General features: G+C 72.2%; 2 protein-coding genes across 2 annotated transcripts in view; both read left to right on the top strand.

Annotated features, from left to right (window-relative positions):
• Positions 1-76: 76 nt before the first annotated feature.
• JAGN1 (jagunal homolog 1) lies at positions 77-903 on the top strand. Its single transcript, XM_026052587.1, has 2 exons — positions 77-165; positions 291-903. The coding sequence occupies exons 1-2, from the start codon at positions 77-79 to the stop codon at positions 751-753; spliced, it is 552 nt and encodes a 183-aa protein (XP_025908372.1). The 3' UTR covers positions 754-903.
• IL17RE (interleukin 17 receptor E) overlaps positions 813-1,202 on the top strand; it is a gene marked incomplete at its 3' end in the record, with an annotated part of 3,950 nt that continues 3,560 nt past the window's right edge. The window contains exon 1 of the mRNA XM_026052619.1: positions 813-876. Within this exon, the coding sequence (XP_025908404.1) occupies positions 813-876 (64 nt within the window). The remainder of the gene's footprint in view (positions 877-1,202) is intronic.

Here is a 1,202-nt window from a genome sequence, read left to right as displayed (position 1 = left end):
CCATCGCGGGGTGCGTTCTGGTACCGGGGTGTCCCGGTCCGGCCGCACGCCCCCCCCGCCGTGTCCCCGCAGCACCATGGCGTCCCGCGGCGGCCCCCGCGCCGCCGGCACCGACGGCAGCGACTACCGGCACCGCGAGCGCGTGGCCTCGCACTACCAAATGAGGTAGCGTCCGGCACGGCACAGCCGGCCCCGCGGCACAGCCGGTCCCGATGCACCGTGTGGCACAGCCGGCCCCGCGGCACAGCCGTCGGCGCCGCCTCGCGCTCACGGGCGCCGTCTCCCCGCAGCGTGGCCCTCAAGTCGGAGATCAAGAAGCTCATCTACATGCACGTGGCCATCTGGCTGCTGCTGCTGGCCCAGATGTGCGTGGGCCACCTCAAGCTGCTGCCCCACGACCAGGTGGCCATGCCCTACCAGTGGGAGTACCCGTACCTGCTGAGCATCCTGCCCGCGCTGCTCGGCCTCCTCTCCTTCCCCCGCAACAACATCAGCTACCTGGTGCTCTCCATGATCAGCACGGGCCTCTTCTCGGTGGCGCCGCTCATCTACGGCGCCATGGAGATGTTCCCCATGGCGCAGCAGCTCTACCGGCACGGCAAGGCTTACCGCTTCATCTTCGGCTTCTCCGCCGTCTCCGTCATGTACCTCGTGGTGGTGGTGGCCGCGCAGCTGCACAGCTGGCAGCTCTACTACAGCAAGAAGCTGCTGGACTCGTGGTTCACCAGCACGCAGGAGAAGAAGAAGAAGTGAGCGGCGCCGGGTCTCGCCTGGGGAGACCCATGGGCGCCGGGTCTCACGTGGGGAGACCCATGGGCGCCGGGTCTCGCGTGGGGACCGTGCGTCTCCTCGCCAGCCTCGACGGGGACGTGGCGGGCACCTCACTGGGGACACGGGGACGGAAGGGGTGAACGTGGGGGCTGCGGCCCCCCCGGGACCAGCGGGGTCGGTGCACGCGGGACGGGGACGCGGGAAGCTCTGTCGGGTGTTGTGCGGACGGGTGTGCGCCCCGCCGCCGGCCTCGCGTGTGTAGCGCGGCGGAAATAAAGAGCCCGGTGTCCCGTGCGGGGGTGTGTGCGGTGCCGCGCCGGGGCACGGGGGCGGCCGCAGGAAGCGCCGCCGCAACCAGGTCGCGCCGCCCCCGGGAGGCCGCGGGGCGGCGCGCGGGAATGCGGCGGGGCGGATCCGCACCCGGCCCCGGT

This window comes from Nothoprocta perdicaria, unplaced genomic scaffold (assembly GCF_003342845.1).
Source record: "Nothoprocta perdicaria isolate Ctin4 unplaced genomic scaffold, notPer1 scaffold_9, whole genome shotgun sequence".
Lineage (NCBI taxonomy): Eukaryota > Metazoa > Chordata > Aves > Tinamiformes > Tinamidae > Nothoprocta > Nothoprocta perdicaria.
The sequence above is the reverse complement of the archived record's forward strand: the minus strand, read 5'-3'. Positions and strand labels throughout refer to the sequence as shown.